The 24,878-nt window shown below is 40.7% G+C and overlaps 1 protein-coding gene across 1 annotated transcript in view; it reads left to right on the top strand.

Moving 5' to 3' along the window:
- The window catches only part of LGR4 (leucine rich repeat containing G protein-coupled receptor 4), a 105,370-nt gene that overhangs the window by 39,572 nt on the left and 40,920 nt on the right, over positions 1–24,878 (top strand). Inside the window, exon 2 of the mRNA XM_069555606.1 lies at positions 17,706–17,777. Within this exon, the coding sequence (XP_069411707.1) occupies positions 17,706–17,777 (72 nt within the window). The remainder of the gene's footprint in view (positions 1–17,705; positions 17,778–24,878) is intronic.

Raw genomic sequence — 24,878 nt, 5'->3', positions numbered from 1 at the left:
AAAGCGGCCTTCTTATGTTCCTTAAACAGTTTTCCATAACTCTTTGTGTCTGTCCTCAAATTCTTTATTATATGGACATTCAGTGTGTTCTGTAATGTGAGCCTGTGTTATCCTTCCGGGTTTGCCCCGACCTGTGAACTCTGCATCCCAGCCTGGCCAGCGTACTTGCTGTTTCCTGAACAGCTCTGTCCTTCATGCAGGCTGTTTCTTTAGCATCCAGGAAGTCCTGCCCTCCCTACCTTCTGACCCGATTTACATCCAGCTTCTTCCTCTCTCCCCAAGTTAAGAGGGAAGGTTTTAACCAGCAAGCCAATAAAGTTACGCTGAACAACAAACTGTTCTTTGTTTAAAGAACGGTTCTTTACATAAAACTGAACATATCAACCCATCCATAAAGGTGTCCAGAATTTCATTTTACTGTTTGGCTTCATTTTATTTATTTATTTACATACTTCTTTGCTTGCCTGCTTACCATGCAGCAAGGCATGTAGGATCTTAGGACCCTGACCAGGAATCTAACTCATGCATTGGAAGCATGGACTCCTGACGACTGGGATCGCCAGGGAATTCCCAGCCTCAGTTTCAAACTTAAGACTTCTTCAAGGACTAGCATCCTTAATATATAAGAAGAGACTTTTCATGCGTTGGTTTGTCTCTTTCAGTGTTTTGGTTGTCCCACTTGCTCATTAGTTGAGCTACAGTTGAGGGGTTCAACCAGCTCTTACCTATTAACTTTAAGAGTCTAAGTGCCATTGAATATGTTTCTGGGGAAGTTATTTTCCCCAGTCCCAGAGCACACTGTTAAAATATTACAGCAATGTTTTCCAGTTTAGAGTAGTAAAAGGAACCCTGAACTGGGATTTATCTTCTTAGTTCTGATCTTGGTTTCTTTGATTAATTAAATTTAACCCCTCTGGGCCTCAGTTGCCTCATTATTAAAATGAGATGGTTAGACCAGATGGTGATGAGGAATGATGATAATAGTAAAAATAATAATGGCTGACTTTCTTTGTTTGCTGTGGGCTAGGAAACTGTACCGGGCCCTGGCTAGAGGTTCCTTCCTTTAATCTTCCCAGCGACATTCTAAAGTCAGAAGTGTTATCCCCATTGACGCTTGAAGAAACCAAGGCACAGAGAAATTAAGGGATTTTGCTGAGGGTTATACAGCCGGTGAGCCAGCAGAGCTGTGTTCAAACACAGGGCTCTTGGTCAGGCTTCTGGGAGAAACTTTTAACCACTCTGCTTTCTAGTTCAGTGGTTCTGTGAGATGCTATTTATAGCACAAAGCCTGTATTTTGAATTTTTGAGGAAGAAAAATTAGTTACTGAAATCCAATTTTAATCATTCCTCCCAAGCTATTTTTAAACCCAGGAACTTGTATTGAAATGAACGCCTTGCTCGCTTTCCCCCAAACATGTTTGCATGTAAGGTTATTACTTGGTTAGAGCAGTAGCCTTTGGGAGGAAGCCTGTCATTAGTGCTCTTTGCTGTCCATAAGCAATGTGCTCTTGGTGTCTGTCCCGGGAGCAGATCAAATGTCAGCTGTCAGGATGAAGATATTTTACGTGCCTCCTCCTTTCTTTTCTCCTGCAGCCAGGTCTTTGACTGTCTTTAGATAGGTGGGAAATTAAGCTTTCTTAAGCATTTCTCTTTTTTGGGAAGGACTTGTTACACGACTGATAAAGCATTTAGCGTGGTGTCTGCCGTGTCCCTCATTAAACTGTGACCACACTGAGCTGAAGATGTGGGATACCATTGTGAGCAAAACACAGGGCCTGCCCTCGTGGAGCATAAGGTCTAAGTGGAAGAGCAGAAAATTGATCAAAGTGATAATTTACAAATGCTACAGATGTTCAGTGAGATGTTTTTCCATGTTATTATTTTTCTCATAATATTATACAAATGAGGAATTAGCCTTTTATTTAAGCCCTCCCCAAGGCAATCCAAACCAAGATTTCCATTTCTTCCCATCGCAACTCATTCAGCACTGTTCACTCATACCTATGGCTGTTAATGGATGATGATTCAAGTTATCATCCAGATGACCTTACCTTTGAAAGTGAAAAGGAGCACTATTAATCCTTATGCTGAAACGGTAGATGTAAACTAGGATTGTCCAAGGCAGACTGGAATGTGTTGTCAACCTCCTTATTGGTATCTGAATTGACCTACTAATCTTAAACATTCCTCAATTATGGTTAAACTCTTTATGCAGAGAGAGTATGTTTGTGCGTGTGCACGCCTGCACTGCTGAACAAATGAATCAGAAGTATGTGCCTGATTTCCCTGGAGGTCAAGGGCATTAAATATCCTCTTCATTATAGGAATTTATTTTCTAAGATATTTTTCTTCTCAACTTTCAACAAAACTGCTTCAATAACGCATCAAGTCAACTATAGAATTGAGAGATTTTATTAGATAGACATTCTAAAGTAATAACTTTTTTTTAACTATTCATCATGGCTTTTTTGTTTTGTTTTTAAATTTTTATTTGAGTATAGTTGATTTAGAATGTTGTGTTAGTTTCAGGTATACAACAAAGTGAATCAGTTATACATATACATATATCCAATCTTCTTTAGATTCTTTTCCCATATAGGTCATTACAGAGTATTGTGCTTTGGGGTTCCTAGTGTATATGTCTCTCTCTTTTTATTTAATAAATAGATTTCAGGGTAGCCCATTGTTTTCTGTCCAAGTTAAAAACAGAGGACCATATTACCCATAGTGATTGCAAAATTCAAAAGGACAGTGAAGTGTTTTGTGTCCCAGACTTTTTAGAATGTGAAGTCTTGTAAAAAACGAAGCTCTCCAGAAGTATTACAAAGCCTCGGAGTTGAGAGTATTTGCTCTCAAAGATCCAGGATCATCTCAGGTTTGATTGCCTGGCTTCTTCTGTAGTGACTTTAATGAGCTGTAAGTCATTCCCAAGGGGATATCTTGAATGACTTTTTGTAAACCGTCATCATCAATGTCTGTTGTCTAGTAGTCAACAGAAATGATTGAGTCATCCCAGTTACAATTTTGAGTCATTCCTCTAAGGATAGAATACATTTTACAGGCCCTTTAAAAAAGTGGCCATCAGAAAGGAGAAGAAAGAGTATGTAGTGTGTGTTTGGGGAGGGGGGGTATTGCGTGCCTCCTGGCTTGAAGGGAAGTGATTGCCCCACAGAACCAGCATTGTAGGGATGGTGAAACCCCAGCGTCTGCCCCTGGGTTCAGGCCTTGACCGTTGGCAGCTGGCCTTGGGGTGTAAGCTGCCTCATGGTTTGAAATTTTCCTCTTGCCTCAATATAATGAGGTCAGTGCCTCTGTCTTGGAAATAGAAGCCCCTATTGCCGAGGCTGATTATTGGATGTGCATATAGTGCTTGTTGGGAAGCGCCTCTTGGATTTGGGGCCTTGGAAGGGATTTACTGGAGTGTAGTTTTTTGTTACTGTTGTTTTAAACCTTTAAGTCACTATATTAGTAAAGCATGGTTTTGTCAGATTATTTATAAACATCTCATACCTAGTAAGTGAAAATTTATCATGCTGTTATCTACTTCTGGAAATCTGGATAGAGCTCAGGGTGTGGTTTGCTGGTGTTGTTTAGTTGTTAAGTCATATCTGACTCTTTGCAACCCCATAGATTGTAGCCCACCTGGCTCCTCTGTCCATGGAATTCTCCAGGCAAGAATACTAGAATGTGTAGCTATTCCCTTCTCCAGGGAGTCTTCCTGACCCAGGGATTGAACCGGCAGATTGAACCTGTCTTCTGCACTGGCAGGCAGATTCTTTACTGCTGAGCCACCAGGGAAGCCCCAGAGCCCAGGGTGACCAAATAGAAATTTAGTGAACTCAGCTGATTTATTGACAGTTATGTTGAAACAGTTGAAAAGTAATAGTGTAATATAGTGTTTTAAATGTGTGCCTGTATGTCTCTCCTTTTTAATTTTTAAAATTAATTTATTTATTTTTATTATCTCTGGTTTATTATAAAGGATTTAAAATGAAAAGCCAGATGAAGAGGTACAGAGGATGAAGTTCCAAAAGGTCTGGAGCACAGAAGCTTCTGTCCCCATGGAGTTGGGGGGCGTGACCCTCCCCGCACATGGATATGTTAAAAGCTGAGAAGCTTTCCAAACCTCCTCATTTAGGGGTTTTTTGGTAGCTCCATTACATAGGTGTGATTGATTAACCCACTGGCCACACATAGTTGAACTCAAATCAGCAGCCCCTCTCACCTCCCCAGATATCAGAAAAGTGAAAGAAAGTGAAAGTGAAGTTGCTCAGTCGTGTGGACTCTTTGCGACCCCATGGGCTGTAGCCTATCAGGTGCCTCTGTCCATGGGATTTTCCAGGCAGTAATACTGGAGTGGGTTGCCATTTCCTTCTCCAGGAGATCTTCCTGACCCAGGGATTGAACCCAGGTCTCCTGCATTGTAGGCTTTACCATCTGAGCCACCAGATATCAGGGGGTGGGGCTAAAGGTACTTTTTTTTTTTTTTTCCTGATTTTGGTATTAGAATTATTATTTTTTAAAAATCTTTGCCACTTACCTATACTAACAGCCTCTCCTCGCCATCACCCCCCTACCCCCACTTTTTTTTAAATGAAGAAGTTTCAGGGTAGCCTATTGTGACCTTCCCTCAAACTGCTACTGTTTTAGAAAACTCCTGTCACTAAAGTATGACGGTACTGGGGCGTACTTAAAGTACTGCTTTAAAGGTTACTTATATCCATTCTACCTGGTGGTGCTGGGGAAGCAGCTGTAGTTTTGAATCCATTTGGCAGGAGGAATAAAAAGATTTGGCTTGAATAGCCCGGTTCTTGAACTGATGGTTCTCACTATATCACACGGACAGTATACGTGAACTTGAAACTAAACTATGTGTATGAATTTGGAAGACCGAAGCCCACATCTGCTGAAACCAAATTTCCTGAGACAGTACTTACCTTTATTACATTTGATGCATTCTGATGTTTTTCTGTTTTATTCGCTATTCTTTCATATTTCAGTTGAAAAAACAAGTTGGCCTCGACCCATTAAAGTGATTTCACCATCCATTAATTGGTTGTGAGCTGAAGTTTTAGAAAATATGCATCTAAACAGTTTTCGTGGGTGGGTGTGCGTGTTTAAAGGCAAGGACCATAAAGTAATGTTTTCCTATCAGTGGTGTTAATAAGTGTAGCCATAATAAAACAGCAACCGTTTAGTTAATTAGAATATTTACCATAATAAGTGCTGTGGGATTGATTTCTTTATGAATAGTGCATTTTGTCTGCTAGGATGAAGTAATTGAGTGTTTCCAATCAGCCCAGACGACAGTCCTTACAATGCTTCTTGTTGATGTTAAATGGACTATTGAAATAGCATTTTGTTTGTGTGTCTTGGCTGGTAATGAGCACTGTTTTGTCATCGTTAGAGTTACCAGAACAGCTGTTGACACCCAGAGAATGTCTGAGAATGGCCGTTAAGTAGCAAGAAAACAAGGAATATTACAGTTTAACCCTTGTCTATTCCATGTGATGCCAGATGCTAGGGGTCCTCATTCAAACTATACAAAAGAAAATAATGTTCTTTTTGTCTTTGGTATTCAACTCTTCTTTGCCATTTAGTAAACACTGCTCTAGATTTAGAACATTTTATATTTTCCTCTTTAGGACACATCTCACGCTTGAAAACAGGCTGTGTTTAAAATGACAAAAAGCAAAACAGCCTCAAAAACAATCAGAATTTCTTTCACTATTAGAAAAGATATTGAATGAGCCTGACTGGCTTTATTGTTTAAAGTTACTCTTTTGAGGACGTGTAATGTTAAATGACACATGACTTTTGTTGCAGTGTGATATCTACACACTGCTGTTTTGCTCTCTCTGTCTTCCACCTTGTTGGGTTAGCATCTCCTTGAAGAACACACCCTTCAGTGTCTCCTAGACTGTATTGCTTCACCGAGACCATAAACAATTACAGCATAAAATATTACCTTTGGAAATGAAGTCATGCGTCTTTCTTAATTGCTGAACCCTTGTAATTCTGAAGGGGGTATGTTTAAGTCTGTCCTGATACATACACTTGCTAACATAAGCAAATGTAGCCTGCACATATAGGAAGAACGTGAATCACAGGGTTTCTCATTTTCTACTAATTATGCATGGAATGTGCAGGAGCAGGAATGTCGAAGTAGAAGTCATAATGATAGATTTTAAAAAGACCTTCGAAATTAGCAAGTACAGGATATTTTACAGTAGAGGAAGCTGAGTTCCAGAGGAGCTGGAATTTCTTCTTCCTAACTTCCCTTCCTTCCGTCCCATGGCAGTAGATGGCTGCTAGAATGATCTTTCTACAGCAAACGTGACATGCTTAGTCTTCCTCTGGTAGCTTCCCATGCTTTTGGAATAAAGTTGTGATTTCTTGAAGTCATTCACAGAGGCCTTTGGGGATGTATTTTCTGCTTGTCTTGGTAGCTTCTTTTGCCAGTTATATCCATTCTGCTTTAGTACTTCAATTCCTGTATAGTTTTGTCTTGTTGACCCCTCTAGTGTTATCTCATTTAACATATTCCCACTGTCTCCGAACAAAGCTAGTGGAGGTGATGGAATTCCAGTTGAGCTATTTCAAATCCTAAAAATGATGCTGTGAAAGTGCTGCACTCAATATGCCAGCAGATTTGGAAAACTCAACAGTGGCCACAGGACTAGGAAAGGTCAGTTTTCATTCCAATCCCTCAGAAAGGCAATGCCAAAGAATGCTCAAACTACTGCACAATTGCACTTATCTCACATACTAGTAAAGTAATGCTCAAAATTCTCCAAGCCAGGCTTCAGCAGAACGTGAACCGTGAACTTCCAGATGTTCAAGCTGGTTTTAGAAAAGGCAGAGGAACCACAGATCAAATTGCCAACATCCGCTGGATCGTGGAAAAAGCAAGAGAGTTCCAGAAAAACATCGATTTCTGCTTTATTGACTATGCCAAAGCCTTTGACTGTGTGGATCACAACAAACTGTGGAAAATTCTGAAGGAGATGGGAATGCCAGACCACCTGACCTGCCTCTTGAGAAATCTATATGCAGGTCAGGAAGCAACAGTTAGAACTGGACATGGAACAACAGACTGGTTCCAAATAGGAAAAGGAGTACATCAAGGCTGTATATTGTCACCCTGCTTATTTAACTTATATGCAGAGTACATCATGAGAAATGCTGGGCTGGAGGAAGCACAGGCTGGAATCAAGATTGCTGGGAGAAATATCAGTAACCTCAGATATGAAGATGACACCACCCTTATGGCAGGAAGTGAAGAAGAACTAAAGAACCTCTTGAATGAAAGTGAAAGAGGAGAGTAAAAAAGTTGGCTTAAAGCTCAACATTCAGAAAACAAAGATCATGGCATCCGGTCCCATCACTTCATGGTAAATAGATGGAGAAACAATGGCAGACTTTTTTGGGGGGCTCCAAAATCACTGCAGATCGTGACTGCTGCCATGAAATTAAAAGATACTTACACCTTGGAAGGAAAGTTATGACCAACCTAGACAGCATATTCAAAAGCAGAGACATTATTTTGCCAACAAAGATCCGTCTAGTTAAGGCTATGGTTTTTCCAGTAGTCATGTACAGATGTGAGAGTTGGACTGTGAAGAAGGCTGAGCGCTGAAGAATTGATGCTTTTGAACTGTGGTGTTGAAGAAGACTCTTGAGAGTCCCTTTGTGTGCAAGGAGATCCAACCAGATGTCTAGGAAATCAGTCCTGAATATTCATTGGAAGGACTGCTGTTGATGCTGAAACTCCAATACTTTGGCCACCTGATGCGAAGAGCTGACTCCTTGGAAAAGACCCTGATGCTGGGAAAGATTGAAGACGGGAGGAGAAGGGGATAGCAGAGGATGAGATGGTTGGATGACATCACCGACTCAATGGGCATGAGTTTGAGTAAACTCTGGGAGTTGTTGATGGACAAGGAGGTCTGGCGTGCTGCAGTCCATGGGGTTGCAAAGAGTCAGACTGAGCTACTGAACTGAACTGTGTAGAAGGCACCCTCTTCCCAAACAAACAAGTTATCGATTCAGAGGCTTTCAAATTTTTTTTTTCCTATGAATCCAGTGACAACTACGTTTTACACCATAGCCCAAAATATATATGAAATCTAAATAATTGTCATGAAATAGTATTTATTCTTTGTCTATGTGACATGCTTAACTTTGAGATTACCTGTTCCATGAGAAATTGAAAGTCTTAGTTGCTCAGTCATGTCTTGACTCTTTGAGACCCCATGGACCCCCACTTGGCTCCTCTGTCCATGCAATTCTCCAGGCAAGAATACTGTAGTGGGTTGCCATTCTCTTCTCCAGGGAATCTTCCTGACCCAGGGATGGAACCCAGGTCTCTTGCATTGCAGGCAGATTCTTTACTGTCTGAGCCACCAGGAAAGCCCAACTATTCCTTATATTTCTTTTTTTTAATGCCATTTGTCACCGACTGAATGGATTTCAGATCCCTCTCTGTGCTGCCAGGTTCCTACGGGGAAGTTTGGAAGCATTTGGGGAATGTTTTTAGTTGCACTAATTAGTGCATTGGAGGACCAGGGGTGCCAAGCACTGTATAGTGAGCAAGACTGTCTTGAATAATGAAGAATCATCTTGCTCAAAAGCCAGTTGCATCTCTGCTGAAAAACAGTGCTGACTTTATGTGTGAGACCACAGATTGAGATAGCAGCTCTCTATAAAGGAATATCTGCCCTTTCTACCTCAATACCACAGCCCTGTGTCTGGAAGCCTCTCTCTGGCTCCAGTTAGGCTGACCATCTTCCCTTGCTGTACCATGCAGATCATGGTATTTATTTATTGCTTTGTTATTGCAGAGTACCCTTAGGGTAATCTTACCTGTCTTTATCTATCTGGGACCCAGCACATAGTCCGTCACAATCCTAACAGGTTCTCAATAAAGAAAGAATGAAGAGGCTTGGTCCAGTGCCCTCCAGGTAGATAGCAGAGGCTGTAAAAACAACCAAAACAACACCCAAAAAGGCAAATCAAAAACAAAAATCCTGTAGGTTTCCTGATTCTCAAGCCAAACCAGTGCTGTGCATCATGTTGTTTGGTTTGGGGGCAGGGTTGGAAAAGAGGACTTCTAGCCTCAGGATGAATTATTTTTCCTGTGGGAGAAATGTGAAGAGATAATATCATATACATATACTTATTTGTGAAGGCCAACACAGGCCTTGAGGTTTAATTTACATATAGTAAAATATGTGAGTGAGTGAGTGAAGTCGCTCAGTCGTGTCCGACTCTTGGCGACCCCAGACTGAAGCCTACCAGGCTCCTCCGTCCATGGGATTTTCCAGGCAAGAATACTGGAGTGGGTATGTACTTTTACTTTTTAGTATACAGTTCTGAGAGTTTTGATAAATGTATACAACCATGTAACCACACCATGCAAATCAAGATATAGACCATTTCCACTGGGCCAGAAAAGTTCTTTCATTTCCCTTTGTAGTCAACCTTTCTCCTGTCCCATCCATTTATACCTTGTTCATGGTCATAAGTGTGTGTTTAATTTTATAAGAAACTGCCATACTGTTTCCAGAGTGGTTGTGCCACTAACAGTGTGTGAGGGTTCCAGTTTGTCTATATCCTTGCGAGCACTTATTACTGTCAATTTATTTTTTTTGCATTTTCAGTTTCAGTTCAGTTCAGTTGCTCAGTCATGTCCAACTCTTTGTGACCCCATGGACTGCAGCATGCCAGGCTTCCCTGTCCATCATTTTGCATTTTAGCCATTCATATAGCTGAGTGCTATCTCATTGTGATTTAATTTGCATTTCACTAATGACTAATGTTGAACATCTTTTTACGTGCTTTTTGCCATTTGTGTAATCTTTTGTCATTGTGTAATAAGTGAAGTGCCTATTCAAACCTTTTGCCCATTGAAAAATCAGATTTTTTATTGACTTTTGAGAGTTCTTTCCAGGTTATAAATACAATCCTTTATCCCAGATGTGTTTTGCAAATGTTGTCTTCCAGTTTGTTTTGTCTTTTTAAATTTTCTTAACAGTGGAAATAGAGCTTTGAAAGTCTTTAAGAATGCTAAAAGGGGTTTTCATCCATGAAAGTAGATGATTATAAGATGAATTCAGCATTCTCTGCATCTTCTATAGCCAAAACTTGTTTACTGTATTTTTATTATTATTTTTTAAGATTTGAAGACTGTATACTAGGATATTCAAGTACCTTATTAGACAATGACTTTACAAGATGGTAACTCTTCTTGGCAATAATTAACATCTATTTTTGTGTCAGTTATGGTTGTTCTGGGCTGCCCTGGCAGCCCAGACGCTAAAGAATCTGCCTGTAATGGAGAAGACCGGGTTCAATCCCTGGGTTGGGAAGATCCCCTGGAGAAGAGAATGGCAACCCACTCCAGTTTCTTGCCTGGAGAATTTCATGGACAGAGCAGCTGTGGGCCACAGTCCATTGGGGTCACAAAGAGTCGAACACATCTGAGCAACTAATGCTTTCACATGGTTATTGTAACAGCTCACCTCTTAAGGATTGCAAGGCTCAAGAAATCACGTTGTGGATTCTTTCTGCTGGGAAGCACTGAGCCTTTGTGTTTGAAACACCAGGGAAGATGCCAGATAGTATGGAGCCAATTTATCCTGCTGCCTAAAATTGGAGTGGAAACATTTCATACGGCATCAGAAGGGTGTCCATCATGCCATCTAGCAGTGAGAAAACATGTTAGGTCAAAAAATATCTCAGAGCAAACTCTGACTAAAATGGCTCCCATTCTATTTTGGCCCCATTTCTGCAGTGTAATTAGAGAGCAGTATCTTTACACCTATGTAGCTGTTCTTATTGCTTCCAAAATGCAAGAATGCATTTTAGAAAGGTTAAATTTAATTGCATATTGCAACAATGTCTTCAGCAGTAATAGCCAGGTAAGAATAGAGCAGACTGATGAATTTTAATTAAAAGAAAGTAAGAGAACTGTGAACCTATCTTTTGATATAAAAACTTCACCACCCTAGCGCAGTGCCTTGCACTTATACGGGTGCTTTGTACCTAGTTGTTAAATAGGTGACAGTGTATCTCCTTGTCTCCGGAAAAGAGACTTATCTCTTTTCTTTTTGGCACAGTGATTTCCAGGTGCAAAGGCGATCCCTCTCATGATGTATGGCCTGCCAAAAAATAGCATCGAGATATGTATATTAAATACTCTTTCCTTAAAAGATACTTTCAGAGAATTTTTTTTTCCATTTTGCAAGTGAAGAATACAAGTCAAGAGATACACATGTTTAGAATGATAGCATTTCATATTGGTGAAAATATATACCATCCATAGAAAAAGAACCTGTAATGTCTCCCATAAAATAGAACAGTGGTTATTCCTGAGTATTGATATTGTTGATGGTTTTCTCTGTATTTCAGTGCTTTAAAAACAGCGAATATAGATTGCTTTGTTGTTATAAAAGTGGTGAGCGAAAGAGATCACTTGCCCAAAGGTTCAGAATCCTGTCAGAAAAGAAATTAAACTTGGGACTGCTCTGGTAGCCCAGTGGCAGTCCAGTGGACTGAGCTCCCAATGTGTGGGACCTGGGTTCAATCCCTGCTCAGGGAACTAGATCCCACATGCTGCAACTAAGACCTGGCACAGCCGAATAGATAAACAAATATTGAGGGGAAAAAAAGGGAATTAAACTCTTCACGCACCTTGTCTGGAACCTTGGTGGTGTGTGTGCCTACATCACTTCTCTGTGAGAGAGACCTTCCCTTCCAGTGTGTCCCACCAGGGATATTTTTCAAGTGTAGTTTTAGTTTTTTGTTTTTGTTCAAACAGTAGACATCTGTGGGCCTGAAAATTTTTGGTGGATGACAAGACCCTCGAAAAGTCATTGGAATAGTATTAGTTCTTTATTATTGTCAGCGTGTGTCTGCTGAGTTTCAGGACATCACCACCATTTTCTGGGGAACGGTTTAGAGAATGATGTGTTTTGTAGAAGCTGTTTGTAATTTATTAAATATAATTTATCAACTTCTCATATGGCCGGGTAATATTTGCGTTACTACTACAGCAAAAGTACAGTTTTATCTCACACAAATAGGAGGGTTTATTCAAAGTTAGATAATATTGGATCAATCACAGTATATTTAAAATTAAATAACCCCATGGCAAAAGGCCCAGACAAGCAAGCATGCGGTGGCGAAGTCCGTGGTGGTACACTCTGGGCCATCAGCAAACAGGTTGGGCTCGCTTCGGGAGCATTTTACAGGGATTTTAAAAGGTACCTTGTTGAAACATGATGTTTCTCTCTACTCAGGAGGTACTTTAGCATTAGTGAATTTTATGAGTGGAAAAAAGATAGTTTAACCACTGGGGAGATTTAGCAGTTTCAATTAAACAATTGCACCCTTTCAGTGTTAATTTTGAAGTCGGTGACTGCTGGTATTGGAGGGTTCACCTTTATTTTCCTAGTGGAGTGGTGTACTTTTGCACTTTTGATCTCTATTGTAAAAATTGGGGAATATTACACTGGGTCTGATATGCGTGTGCCCTGTTCCAATTGGTATACCTTGACAGGCCTAAATTATAAAGAAATCTGTTATGGAACCAGTATGTATAGAAAGCATACATTCAGGCATTTCCCCACATTAACTAAAAGTTCTGGGTTCTGACTCCTGGTTCATCACTTATGGTGCAAAGTCCTCCTGGCGCAAAGCCATTTGAAAATGGCTCTTATCTTTCCTGTATTTCTAACAATTTTCCTATGAGGATGTAATTTCCTACCTCCTTCTCTCCCTGTCTCCCTTCCTTCTCTGTCATCAACCAGGCCTCAACGTTTTACTTTTTTTTAAACAAAATTCTTTCATCTCAAAGAGCTCTTCTATGTCAACATCTTTGACTCCTGGAATTCTGGAGTTTAGAATCCAGTTTTGTAGTTAGGAACAACTCCAGGTTCCAGACCTTCTGCACCGTTTAGTATTTCCCTTGTGTAAAAGTGGTTTCTTTTCTGGGAAAGAAGGCCACCAAAGGCAGTGAGGTGCTTGGCCTGCTGGCTCTCAGTCCAGTGGATTCACACAGCTTCTAGGAGCAGTCAAACATGGACAATGATGACATAACACCTGTTACTTATTTAGCTTTTTATACGTGACTTGACATGGGGCTTCCCTGGTGGCTCAGTGGTAAAGAATTTGCCTGCCAATGCAGGAGATGCAGGTTTGATCCCTGGGTCAGGAAGATACCCTGGAGTAGGATATGGCTACCCACTGCAGTTTTCTTGCCTGGGAAATCCCATAGACAGAGGAGCCTTGTGGGCTACAGTCCATGGGGTTGGACATGACTACTGACTGAGCAACAGCAACGTGACTTGACATTTTCTGGTCTTCACAGGATGCTATGGGACTTAATTACTACTGCCTTCTTTATCTAAATGAAGAAGCCAGGGCTCAGAAAAGATGACCGGTTTGCCCAAGATCACACAGCTAATGCTGGTGAATCCATATGAAAGCCTTAATCTTCGAGGCCTGCGTCCTTCCATTTATGCCAGGTTGGCTCCAAATAAGGCCATGCATTCTCTTGAAATCACTCTTTGGAGGCTTTTGAGTTGGTGGTCTCTGACCTCATAAGATTATTTTGTTTTCTACCGTATACTTATTTTCTTCATAGGAACCCAGGATTGCAAATCTCTGGGTTTAACTACAGATGTTCCTGGCTAGATTGTGTTGCTCATCATGAATGTGAAAGCACTGACCTAGGGGTGTTATCTTCTAGCTAAAAATTTTCTGTACCATTTTCTTTTACTTATGTACTTTAGTAATTTATAGGCCCATGAGCCCAATATATTTGTAATTATTGGCTTAGGGCTTCCATTTGTAAATTGTTACAGTTAAGTCATCACCCCCAGCATCCGAAGCCTGGAGCTCTCTTGCTGGTGTTGGTGATGTCAGGTCTGGAATCTACTTTTGGGGCTGTCTGTGGGTTGTTTATCACCATTAGCCCTCATTATTTTAAATGAGTACCCACCCACCTTATACTCTGTAACCACATGTTTCCAGCGCTTCTCTGGAGATTACATCTTGCAGGTCCCTCCTCCCTTTCTTTTCTTTTTCTTCTCCTTACTTGCAAATGCTTTGTAAATGAGGCCCAGAAAAATATGAAGGAAAACACCTAAAAAGATAGTATGTGAAATTCAGACCAGTTTGGAAACAAGTGTTGCTTCTGACTCTGAAGCTTTGGGAGGAAAAAAAAAAAAAAAACCTCACCAAGTGTGTTTAACACATATTAGTTTGTAAATATGGAGTCCCACTAATTGCATTTATAGCTCACAGCAAAACTACCTGTTATGTCTTGTTACTCTGAGGGGGGAAAAATGAGAGAGTTATATAGGTGTATGCATTTTACAAAATTGGAATTCAGGGAAGAGTGTGGTGTAAATTCTTTTATAATTATGTGTCTTTTTCTGCTGAGGTAATTAGTCAGTTTTTCTGTTGCTGTGATGCTCACCTGAATTCAGGTGTCCCAAACTTAGAGGAAGGGCTTCCCAGGTGGGTAAGAGAATCCACCTGCCAATGCAGGAGATATGGGTTTGATCCCTTGTTCGGGAAGATCCTCTGGAGGAGGAAATGGCAACCTGCTCCAGTATTCTTGCCTAGGAAGTCCCATGGTCAGAGGAGCCTGGTGGACTGCAATCCATGTGTCACAAAGAGCCAGACATGACTGAGCACACGCACATGCGAATTTAGAGGAAACGGTATGGAGTGCCTCCTTTCATAAGGAAGTCAATTACGGTTGTCCTCCTTTCCCCTGTTATTGGAATGACTAAAGAACACCAAAATTGTGTGATATTTTGCAGAATCACTGCTTACGCATTATTTTGCTTTTCCGCGTGATTAAAAGTTTTGTTGTATTCTTAACAATGATTTTATTGGTTAAAGGTAAATGTGTTTTGGTTAAAGGTAAATGTGACAGGATGAGATGGTTGGATGGCATCACCGACTCAATGCACATGAGTTTGAGTAAACTCCGAGAGGCCTGGCGTGCTGCGGTCCATGGGGTAGCAGAGCCGGACACAACTGAGCGACTGAACTGACTGAACCGAAATGTGTTTCCAGTGGAAGTGGTTCAGTTGTTTTCTAATGACAAACCAGGAGTCTTTAAATGTTGTTTTCTGATGATAAACCAGGAGTCTTTAAATGTTGCTTTATGGTCAGTTTTCAGAAAGCTGCCTTTTCCATCAGGTGAAAGTGAAAGTGAAGTCGTGTCTGACTCTTTGCCACCCCGAGTGCTGTAGCCCACCAGGCTCCTCCATGCATGGGATTCTCCAGGCAAGAGTACTGGAGTGGGTTGCCATTTCCTTCTCCAGCAGATCTTCCCACCCAGGGATCGAACCCAGGTCTCCTGCCTTGCAGGCAGACGCTTTACCCTCTGAGCCACCAGGGTCTGTGAACCTCATGTATTTTCATCAGGAAGGGTGAGCACCTCCATGAAAACTACCAAAAAAAGTGAATCACGGAAGTATATGTCAGGCCAGGAAGCACTCCAGTACATCAGTGAAGCTCCCCACCCCCACCATTTTACAGATAAGCAAACCAAGGCCCAGGATTAAATAGCATTCCTTCTGACCCCTATTGGGGTGCTGTTTCTCTAGTATGTTGCTCCAGTGTTTGTGAGAAATGAAAGGCTCCCCCCTCCCCTTCCCCAGGGATAATAATAGTTAACTAAATTAGTATCAGGGCCTGTATTTAAAAATAATTCCTAGAAGAGTGTATTAATTTTATTTTCTTATAAATTATCTTTAGTAGAATTTGAGTTGTTTTTAATGATAGGCAACTTTGGAATGCATGTGAATCCCTTTGGTCAGAGGATTCATCTCCAGAGAATTTTCAGAATTTTGTTTCTTCAATAGCTAAAGCTATTTATAGTTTTATTATTATTATTAATATTATTATTATTTTCAAGCAGAAGTGCTCTTCCTGAGATCCTCTGATTATCTTGCCAAGGTCTTGGGGGCAGCGTCCCCGCCTCTTTTTAACCTTGGGTGGTCTCAGGATTTGCTTTATGTCCTGACTACCGCTGGAGCGAAGTAGCAGGATCCAAATGATGTTTTAAAAGACTCGAAGTTTGGAGTTAAGATCTTGGGCTCTGGAGCTCACATGTCCTGTTACACCACTTGCTAGTCGCCTCAGGGAGGTTGTTTTGCCCCAGGAAGCCTCAGTTTCCCTCTTCATAGAATGAGATCAACGTGCAGTCTTATCCCCTGATCGGTATTTGCGACATGTCAGCTGCTACTGCTGTTTTTGCTATTGCATTGTTGTTATTATTCCCAAGCCAAGAAGTTTCCCAAACATGCCTTGAAAAGGCTAGTAAGAAGGAAAGCAAATTCCACTTTTAACTGTTGGTGAGAGGGAAGGTGGGGAGAAGGGACTGACCTACGTTGATACTCAGTGTCCTTTAAAGGAAAATGTTACCTGATCAGAGTAAGGAAAAGAAAGTGGTATTATTGTCAGCTGGTTTCTGTGTGTTTGATTTCTCTTCCACTTTCTTAGACCCATTTGTCTGATCCAGTCATGGGAAAGTCACATGTGTGAATTTTTACGGTGCTTGATAGAAAGGAGAGACCTGTGGGTTGAACCACAGAATTTAACAGCAGATAAAAAGGCAGGGGCGGGCTTCCTTGGTGGCCCAGTGGTGAAGAATCCACCTGCCAATGCAGGAGATGCAATATGGACCCCTGGGTCAGGAAGATCCCCTGGAAGAGGAAATGGCAACCCACTCCAGTATTTTTGCCTGGAGAATCCCATGGACGGAGGAGCCTGGCGGACTGCCTGCAGTCTATGGGGTTGCAAAAGAGTCAGACACGACTTAGCGACAAAGCAGCAGCAGCAGCAACAAAAGAAGCAGGGGCACCTGGGTGAGGCGGGCAACCCAGAACCTGCAGGGACTACCCCTGGTGAGGCTGCCTTCACCTGAGTATCACACTGTCCAGATCAAACAGAGTGTGGAAGGAGAAAGCCAGTCCAAAAGACAGCTGTCAGAGAAGAAGAAAATGGTTAATAAAGTGGGTTTTTTTCAGCTGCTTGAACTAGTTAATTGCTGAGTTATATTGTCGAGCGGGTACCCTCCTTGCTGCTGTCTCTTTAAGGGAAAACTGGAAGTGGACCACATACCTGTCATGTACGCACTTGTTTGCAGCCTGAATCTATTCATAGGCTAAAAATGAAATCTACTTACAGCTATTACCTGGAGGACTTTTATAGGTTTTGCAGAAAATATGACTGGGGTACAGTTAGGACCTGTTTTATTATCCCTGACAGTGGCTTAAGAAGCCACCGTACCTGTAGATCTCTTTTATCAAGTTCTGGGTATTTGTTTATTTTTGTCAGGTACACAGTACTTTGAATACCAGAGCCCTGAAAGGCCATACCAGCTCACTCATTGTAGGTAGTTGGAGACATTTTTTTTCCAAGAATACTTAAAGGGCAAAACCCCAGAATCTGGATATAGCATAAATGATGGGATATAATTTTTAATAAAACATTGAGCTTTTCTGTTTTCTTAACATTGCATTCCGACGCTAAATTATGACTATTCCTGTGTCTGTCTTCTATGCTCATTTTTCTTGCTTCTTTACAAAATTTTATCACCCAATTATTTTTCTGTTGAATTAAGTGCTTTAAATATAATATGACATAATTAACAATCTTCTTAACTTCATGTTTTCCAGGGATATCAGCATGAATAACATTACTCAGTTACCAGAAGATGCATTTAAGAACTTCCCTTTTCTAGAGGAGTTGTAAGTATTCTTTTGAGAACTGTTTTTTTGTTTGTTTGAGTATTTCTCCTTTTCTCTTTGGAAATTCTCACAACAGAGATTGTCTACTGTTTCTCAGGGGACACTCAGAGAACTGGGTTCACTGGCCTCCGTATAGTGGAAACCATGTGTTTTGGGGGAAACAGACTTGAGTTTTTAAGGAGTGTGATCACTGAAGTTATTTTTGAAAGTCAGGATGAAAAATGCTACTTCCGTGGGACTTTTTGCTGCAATTGTTATGACCACGAATGAGGCAGTGACACAGGTTAATTACAGCGCTATCCCAAGATAACAAGGCTGCTGTGTAATTACTATGATTGCCACAGGAGTTGCTGTGTGGGCAACAGGCCCGTAAAGAATAATCCACAGCATTTCAGGGTCACGACGCAGCAGATGACCTCAATGTAACCCAGCAGAAAACTTTCCTCGGCTATGGGCAGGTGGTCTTTGGAAGTGGGGCGAAAACATGGAACATCCTTCGCGTCTCTGAGAACACCTTTAACGTTAAGCTTGTTTCTGAACTTGGCAGTGTCATCTCTCATTTCCAATTTAACAGCTTACATGGGGGAGAAGTTCTTTCCACCTGTAACCTCCATTTTGTTTTTCTCTCCACACTATTTAAAGTTCATCATCAAAATAAGCACTTTTAGATTTTATAGGAATTGGCAACGATCAATAGCTGTTAAGAATTCAGATGAAAAATAAAATAAAGTCATAGTTGACTTGAGTTAAATGGAGGGCTTTAAAGACAGCTAAGCTAATGGATTATGTAATATGTAGAGGCAAGAAGGTGACAGTTTGATGGTAAGAACATCAAAGAGCTATAGCCCTGAAGGAATCTAAATTCATATTACAGATTGTGCCCTACAGCCAGCTGTTGAGTTTTAGATCCAAGTCAGTGGCTGTCTCTCCTATCTTAGGTCAGCCCCTCCCTGCACATGGGGAATCGGAATCGAAAATAAGACAAGCAGGTTGTGCTCCCAGTTTCTGATACTCTTGAAACAGCAGTTAAGGATTTAGTAAAGTTAAGGAGAAGTTTTTCTTCCCACACTACTTAATTGAATGTAATGTTCCCACAGCAAAAGTTGGACAGAGATTGTTTGCCACTTCCAAGCTTGTGAACTGGGTCAAGTTATTTAACCTCCCTCGATTCAGTTTCTTTGTCTATAAGGTGCAGATAAGACAGAATGAATTAAAATAGATGTTAAATACTTAGGACAGTGCATGAAGCAGGGTAAGTGTAATGTAAATGCTGGCTGTTATTTATTTCATCGGTTTAAAAGTGCTTAAGGTGGGGGTGGTGCGGGGAGCAGCAGCTTGTATACCAATTGTCATGGATTACAAGGTTTCAATGTATGTTTTACTTTATTTTTGCCTGTTTGTTTTTTTTTCCCCTTGAGTGAAATTAATTCTTTTGTAAGAAATAGCTCTTTGTTTTTAATTAGACATTTACATTGAATGAAAAAGCAGTGAGCTGTGTATTTGAAGCCCCCCAGTTCCCACCCTCCCAATCAAGCTCAAAGATGTCTCACCTATTTCTTTTCATTTCACATAAAGTTTCAGCCTTTAGGATTAGTCTCCCTTTACAGAAGTAATCACACAGTGAAAGGCCATTCATGAGCCTGGGTTCAGCTGTTGGGTCACCCCCAGAGATATGAGACGCACTGGGCAGGAAATGGAGACGCCCTCCTTGTTCTGGTGAACCATGTGTGCACACCACATTGTCAATGCCTTTGACTGTCAGCCAGCCCCCTTGGAGGGATTGGCGGTGAGCGCCTGGATATGGAGTCCTCCCTGGCTAATCTCTGCTTTGTAAAGTTCGCATCTTGGATTTCGTAAAACTCTCAAATGACCAAGCATACATCAAGCTCACAAATTCTGTCAACTGAGAGTTTTAATTGGAACCAAATTGGATTTGATTGCTAGTCGTCTGCAGCAAGATTTTGTTCACTTCACATTCTGCTTATGGCAGCAAGAAAGCCCGTCCTGTGAAGTCCGTACAGCTCCTGTAAATACTGTATGGGATTTCAGAAATGAATTTGGTCAGGAGCACTGATGGTTAATTTTAAAGAGTCCCTCAGAATAGTCTTTCATATGCTGGGTATACTTACAGGCATTTGAGGGAATTTCTTTTCCATGTTAATAGAATCAGGGTAAAAAAGCCCGTTTTTTTTTTTTTTTTTTCTTTACAAAACACCGTAGCAGAGTTTGACATTCCAAAATGATGCTGCCAGGAGTATTGTAATATTTCAGAAACAGCATCACCCTTTGTCCAAAAGTCATCTGGAAGTCATTTAAGAGTGATTGTGAAGCTGAAGTGCCCGGAACAGAAATGAGTGATTTACTGAGGGCTTTTTTTTTTTCCACAATAGTTAATGAGGTGTGCTTTACATGATGTGACTGGTTTGGCTGAATTTTATATGATAATCCGGAATGCTGGGAGTATTGGGTGGAATCAGTTCCCAACTTAAGAAGTGTTTATAGATGTTTATGCATTCACTTGTTCTTTTGACAAACACTAAATCGTGCTCTGTGCTGGGTCCCTATGATGGGTGTCAAAGACACTAAGACAAGTTAAGTGTGGTCTTTGTCCTTGGAGTTGACAGTCTGTCCAGTACCATAGCCACTAGCCACAGATGGTTGTTTAAATCTGGACTTACAATAATTAAAACTAAAATAAATGCTCAGTTTTTAGTGGAGCTAGCCATCTTTCAAGTGCTCAGTAACCACCTGTGGCTAGTGACTCTTGTGATGGACAGTGCAGATGTAGACAGTTTCCATCATTGCAGAAAGTTCATTTGGACAACAAGGGTCCAGAGGAAGAGGTGGAGCTAACACTTGGTGTGGCATGGTGAAGATTGTCCCAGTATGTGCAGGGTCAGCGGAAGCCTGAAGTAACCTGTTTATTGAGACTGGAGGATTTGGGAAAGGCTTTCCAGAATAGCTTCAGCTGAGTCTTGAAGGACACATGAGAATTAGCTAGGTGAGGATGGGTAGGAAGGGTGCTCCAGGAAGAACCTTATAGCATGTGCAAAGGCATGGAGGTAGACATTTCAGAAGTGTTAGGACACAAGATGATGGTTATTGCAACGGAAATAGAAAAATGTGAAATAGTGAAAGGTAGAGAAATGTGAGGAGATGAGGCCAGATCACCAAGGGACTTTTTAAGCTAAGGAGTTTAGACTTTATCCTGAAGGAGCTGAATTGGGTATGAGGGTAAGCGATAGGGAGGAGACTAGGATTTTTTTTCCCTGAATGATTAGATGCCATTCACTGATTTGTTTTCCCCCCTCTGTTTCTCTGGGAATCCAAAAACATAGGATCTAACCCTAAATTCAATACATAAAATGTGTCGTCTTGAGACAGTCTATTGATTTCCACATCTCAATTTCCTACTCTTTAAAATGGGACTCTTCACAGTCGTATTGTAGAGGGAAGAGGGAATTATTTATGTAAAAGTGCTTTGTGACCATGAAGTGCTACATTGCATGAGTAATGTAAATTTCACTAATCCTCTTAAACATTGCTGTCTTTCTTGAAGTATTTGGGGGAGAGGTTGTTTAGCTTGGAGATGGGAGTTGGAATGGGCCCATATAGATTTCTGTTAGTGATATGAAAGGAAAGGCAGAATTTGGGGAAAATATTAAGTTAGCATCCACAAAGTTGGTGTCTGATGTGATGCTGCGTGCTCAGTCACTCCATCGTATCTGACTCTTTGTGACCCCATGAACTATACCCACCAGGCTCCTCTGTCCATGTAATTTTTCAGGCAAGAATACTGAAGCCGGTTGCCATTTCCTACTCCAGGGGATCTTCCCAACCCAAGGATCGAACCTGGGTCTCTTGGGTCTCCTGCATTAGCAGATGGATTCTTTACTTCTGAGCCACCAGGGAAGTCCCCATACTACACGTTGCTGCCATAGTATTTTGGCTGTCCTTGAGACCTGTCAGGGCATTGGTAGCCATTTAGGGAATGGCTGAAATGTGGAGTTGTGAAATTGATTTAATTAGAAACAGGAGAAGGAATATCCAACTGCTTTTCCATAGGCTCCCACTGAGAAATCCGTGAATGTTACTATGAGCTTAGATGTTGCAACAGCAGTGGAAACTATTGCCAGCTTTGGCACTTGTACAGTTATTGTTTAATACATACTATAAGACTAGGCTAGTTCTATCTGTTTCAAAATGTACTTTGACTTTGGAACTCTTTACAATGCTAAAGTGAAAATTAGGTCTCTGAGTACTTGTTTTTTTGGGCAGGTGGGTCTGTAGGACAATTAGTTCCTAGTAGAGACATTACAGAAGAAAACTAGTATGTAATTTGAACAGGAAAATAAAGAGTGGGTTAACATTAAAAGTTATAAATATTTTAATTTAGCCAATAGTTGAACACACACACACAAACGTACATGCAGACAATATAAAATGTGTGTACATTTTTTTCAGAACCATTTGAAAATAAGTTGCAAACCAATACAGTATTGTAAAGTAAAATAAAGTAAAAATAAAAATTAAAAAAAAAAGTTGAGAAAAAAATAAAATAAATAAATGTCACAATAAAAGTTAAAAAAAAAAGAAAGTAATTTGCAATCATTGAATTCTCCTCTACTTCTAAATAGTGCATTGTTTATTCCAAAAACACAAGGGTATTTGTTTAAATAATTGCAGTGCAGTTGTCAAACAGAAAACTAGATTCCTATGTATTATTTGGTCAGTAATATTATTTAGCAAAAAAAAAAAAAAGAAAGAAAGTAGAATTCTGGTTCAGGATACATTTAGAACCACAAGTTGCACCTGGTTGCTGTGTCTTGGTAATCCATTTTGATTTTCTAAAGCTAAGTTTTATGGTCTCTAATTGAGTTACTGTATATAATTAAAATTGGTCAAGCCTGGCATCCAAAGGATGCAAAGGAAGTTATTTTAGGGTTCAATAGCAATAATAGTGGCAGCCAAAATTTATTGAGAGTTTATTACGTACTAAGAAACTTAGAGCATATAATCTGGTTTACTGCTCACGTGATTCTTATATATCATCATGCTAATTTATAGATGTGGACAAGGAGGCTTTAGAGAGGTGAAAAACTCACTAGGTCATTAGTCAATATCAGAGCCAGGATCTGAATTCATGTCGATCTGATTCAAGTATTTCATCTTAATTTCTAAGCTGTGATACTGTCTCAAGAGGCATAGGATTGGAAAGAAGCTTAAGAGGACACCTATTTACTCTGATCTATAATGCTAAGTATGTCCCAAGCTAACTGTCAAAGATGGTTGGCTGCCTAACATATTCCTTAATAAGGTCATTGAACAGAAAACTTTTTAACAAAGAGATCTTCCTAGAATGAGGTTTTCTGGTCTAGCCATACCATTTTATAGATGAGATTATCAAGGCTCAACAGTAGATGAGTGACATGTTCCAAGTGCTACAGTTAGTATGCATCTGAGCCAGAATTAGACCTACCTCGTTCAACGCCATGTCCACTATGTCCTATCACCTTTTGTATCTGAGATGCAGAAGTAGTCTCAAATAGTCTTACTGGGTTGTCTAGAGCTCTAGAAAGTAGCAGACTCTGTTCTCTTCCAGTATTTACAAGGAATTTCCTTTGCTTCCAAACTAACATTTGACTCACTTAACGTTTACTCCCTTGATGAAGGCTTCTCAGATAAGCTTTTTCAACTGCAATAATTTCCCCCTGTGATTTTTGATAAATTTGACTGTGATATTTGACAGTTCAAAAATATTTTCTTGGAATTCTCTTGTTCCACTTTATAGTGCCTTGGTAGGATGAGTTGGTAGTGAAGACCCCTACATTTGCTGTTAGAAACTACGTAGTCATCTCACAGAGGCGTATGGGTGCTCTCCGACTCATACCCTTCCCTGTGTGTAATGTGGGGACCTCTCAGATTCGGTTATAATGGTGAGAAGAGAAATGAGAGGGATCCTGTACTTATTGGACCTTCTGTGTACCAGACAGGTCCTCCTAGAGCAAGGATTGTTTTGTTTGAATTCATAAAACTCTGTGGGCTATATGTATTCCCATTTTGTTTATGAGGAAGCTGAATTTTTCTTGAGGTTGATTTCCCAAGGTCACATAGCCTGTTAGTAATGGGTCTGATTTCAATCCCACATCTGACAGTGTAGATGTGAAAAAAAGGACAAGGAAAGACTTCATTAGACAATTCATTGAGTCATCAGACTTGTGTTAGGTAAAGCGCTCTGTGCATTGTTGAAGTCAACTGAGGTTCTTGCCTTCAAGAGAGATGAATGGTGTAGTAAAGTTACCGGAGTTCAAAGGAGAAAGGAAGGGAAATAACTTCTAGCAAAAAAGATTAAGGAAGGCCTCATCAAAGACTTGGCATTTCTAGAGAGAGCCTCAGGGGATGGCAGAGTTATTCATGAGGAGATGTGGAAAAAGGAGGATGAGCAAAGATATGGAAATAAACTGGGACAGAAAGAAGGAGTGCTGGGTTTGGTTTGATTTTAGAAGGGATTTCTGTTGGTTTGATTTTAGAAAGGATTTCTGAAAGGATATTCTGGGAAGGAAACCTTGAAAGGAGTCGAAGGCCAAGCTGAGGACATTTCTTGGCAGACTCGTGGAGGAGGGTCAGGTGTTGTGTGGCTATGGAATTTTGAGCTAGGAAATGACTTGGTCAGACGTGACCTTCCATCATATCAATGTAATCTCATAGCACAGAGTAGGGTGCTTGAGACTGAGTGAGTGCAGGGAAACAGATGAAGATGATAATGGCAGTAGTCCAGGTGAGAACTATGAGACTCTGAACTCAGGTAGATGAAAGATAGTAAGAGGGAAGAGGGAACTTGGCCTAGGTGTTATGCAAATAGACTCAAGAGGATGTCTCAACTGGGATGGCAGGGGTTGTTGTCAATAACACTTCACTTTTATTTTATTTATTTATGTTTGTAGTTGCAGCATGCGGGATCTTTAGTTGCAGCAGTTGAACTCTTAGTTGAGGCTTGTGGGATCTAGTTCCCCGACTAGGAATCGAACCCTGCCCCCTGCATTGGGGAGCATGGAGTCTTAACCACTGGACCACCAGGGAAGTCCATTCCAGCACTTCACT

Source organism: Ovis canadensis, chromosome 15 (genome assembly GCF_042477335.2).
Source record: "Ovis canadensis isolate MfBH-ARS-UI-01 breed Bighorn chromosome 15, ARS-UI_OviCan_v2, whole genome shotgun sequence".
NCBI classification, from domain to species: domain Eukaryota; kingdom Metazoa; phylum Chordata; class Mammalia; order Artiodactyla; family Bovidae; genus Ovis; species Ovis canadensis.
This window is presented reverse-complemented; position numbering and strand designations above follow the sequence as displayed.